This window comes from Arachis ipaensis, chromosome B10 (assembly GCF_059453495.1).
Source record: "Arachis ipaensis isolate K30076 ecotype BB chromosome B10, ASM5945349v1, whole genome shotgun sequence".
NCBI lineage: Eukaryota > Viridiplantae > Streptophyta > Magnoliopsida > Fabales > Fabaceae > Arachis > Arachis ipaensis.
This window is the reverse complement of record NC_142435.1, coordinates 118,838,572-118,841,314: the sequence shown is the minus strand read 5'-3', so window position 1 is coordinate 118,841,314 and position 2,743 is coordinate 118,838,572. Positions and strand designations below refer to the sequence as shown.

The following is a 2,743-nucleotide window of genomic DNA, read 5'->3' as shown; positions in this document are numbered from 1 at the left end:
CTACAAGAATATGGCCGATTAGCTACCACAAAAAGAGTCGTAAAATCGTCGCTAATCCGACGCTGATCAACATTGGATTAGTAAGAAGGTGGAGAAGAGAATGAGTACACAGCCTCACATGAGAACAAATGAAGCTGTTGACTTTCTGAGAGAGGAGTTCTCACTCACTGCACATCCCAAAATGGTCTATAGAGCAGTTAAGGAGGCAAGGAAAAAGATAATGGGCAATGAGAGGGAGCAGTACAATAATGTGAGGGATTATTTATTTGAAATTCTAAGAAGCAACCCTGGGTCCAGGGCAGAGCTGTGTATAACTCCAATTCCTCAATCCCCTCCTGTGTTTGATAAGCTCTATATAGGGTTAGAGGCATGCAAGCAGGGGTTCAAGAGTGGATGTAGGCCTCTAATCCACCTTGATGGTTGCTTCCTAAAAACATACTATGGTGGACAACTCCTAACTGCAGTGGCCCAAGATGCGAATAATCAATTTTATGTTGTTGCTTATGGAGTTGCAAGGTCTGAAACTAAGGAGTCTTGGAAGTAGTTTCTTACTCTACTTCAGGAGGATCTGGGGGATATACAAACTCATGGTTAGAATTTTATGTCCGACCAACAGAAGATAACATTCATAACTCTTTATATACTTGATACTGGTTGAATTATTTCATTCTGAATTCTGCATCAGTTGGATAGTTATTCACTGTTATGCCTAGTTTAATAATGCATTTGTTCAGAAATTACTGGTTATGTTTAATGGTGAAATTTTTGTGTACTGTGTTAGGGATTGCTACCTGCTTTGAAAGAAGTGATGCCAAATGCACATCACCGAAACCGTGTGATGCACATTTGGAAAAACTTCATAAACCGATTTAAGAATTTGTATATTTGGGAGGTGGTTTGGGATTGTGGCAGGTGCACCACCATACCCGAATTCAAAGAACAGATGGAGAAGCTCAAAGGCATTAATCAGGGGGCATGGGAATATCTTTCCAAGTTTGAGCTAGCTACTTGGGTGAAGGCATATTTCTCCTACGGGCCAAAAGTGGACAACCTCACGAATAACATGTGTGAGGTGTTCAATTCAAAGATAGTCAACTATAGAAGTAAGTCTATCCTCACAATGTGTGAAGAAATTAGGTGCTATATGATGCGGAGGATGGTTAAGCATAAAGAGCTACTTAGTGATTATACTGGAAAGCTCGCACCAGTTCAGCAGAAGAGGATGGAGCGTCTAATAAGGCCTAGCAATAAATGGTGCGCAGAGTGGACAGGTGATGATGCACGTAAGCGTTTCGAAGTTAGTCGTAAAGCTGCAAAGGTGGACGTGGATCTTATCAGGCAGACCTGCTCCTGCAACAAATGGCAGCTGACTGGTTAGTTTTAATATATTGTTTTCTATATTTTAAGTTGCTGGCTAAATGGTGTTTTATTAATGTTTCATTCTGTTCTGGTTCATGATGTTGTTTTCTGTGTTAGACATGCCATGTATCCATGCCATAGCAGCAATAAGGAAGAGGCATGATCATCCAGAGGATTATGTGCATCCATGGTTATGCATGAAGTCAATACACAAGACATATGCTCATTGTATTCAGCCTGTGCCAAGTGAGGAGTTCTGGACAAGGACTGAGTATTTAAGGCCGGATCCTCCTATCATAAAAAGACCAATTGGAAGGCCAAAAGTGCACAATAGACAGAAGGATCCAGCTGAGCCAATGATGCAACAAGGAGAAAAGTTGAAGAGGTCATTCAAAGTCACTTGTAGTAAGTGTGGTTCAACGGGACATAACTACAAGACATGCAAAGGCGCTCCATCTGACCCCAATTGGAAACCTAAGACAAAGAAGCCCAAGAAAGGTTTCACATCTCAGTCATTGGCAGTCATCCCACTGTCACAGTCAGCTCCAACTAATACTGTAAGTAATTTGCTGAAGGAGTAATCTGTTTGATTTCTTAACTGGTTAGGAATTTATGTGTCTTATTGAATGTTTATTTAGTGTCTATTTCCTGTTTGGTCAGGATGCTCCATCTGGTTCAGGATCATAACATACCTAGTCAGCAATCCACACCTGCTGTAAGTTACTAATTGTTCAACGTGTATCATTAATTAATTAGTGACTAATTTGTCTAATCTTTATTACTAATTACAATGCTTCTCAACCCAGGTCTCAACACAGGTCTCAAGTGGTGTCACCCCAGGTCCTTCCAACCCTGTGGCAGCAATACCAATAGCACCTCAAGTCAGGCCAGGACCAATAACCAGAAGGACACTGTTTCGACCTCCACTCCAAGTTCCATCTATAGTGGCCCAAAAAACTCAAGCAACTCCATCGAAGATGAGGCCCAAGCAGAAGATATTCAGGCCACCAGCTCTACTATGCCCCAGTCCACTACCCCCTCAAAGTCAACCAAATCCCATAGGCCCACAACCACCTCTAGTCATCCCAGGACCAAGTGGCAAGTGCAGCAGCTACCCAGGAGACATTAGTAGCATCAAGCATGGCCACAACCAAAATATTCAAATTCATCCCTAATCCACCTTCCATCGTTCCAAAGAAGTGAAGAACTGTGTAACTTTGGGCATTCCACTATGCCTTGTATTAGCTTTTAGTTATGTTGATTTTGCAGTTTGGCTTATACCTATTTCTGCACAGTTTGGCTTATGCCTTGTATTTTGTGTTTGAGGCTTACTTTTGACATCTTAAGCTTCTTCAAACTATCCAGTTTAGGAGACTTGTTCATT

The 2,743-nt window shown here is 41.6% G+C and overlaps 1 protein-coding gene across 1 annotated transcript; it reads left to right on the top strand.

Moving 5' to 3' along the window:
- Positions 1-838: 838 nt before the first annotated feature.
- Positions 839-2,534, top strand: LOC148581467 (uncharacterized). The gene is made up of 4 exons (XM_088492387.1): positions 839-1,373; positions 1,477-1,936; positions 2,020-2,074; positions 2,166-2,534. Exons 1-4 carry the CDS (start codon positions 839-841, stop codon positions 2,532-2,534), a joined length of 1,419 nt encoding a protein of 472 aa, XP_088348513.1.
- The last annotated feature ends 209 nt before the right edge of the window (positions 2,535-2,743 follow it).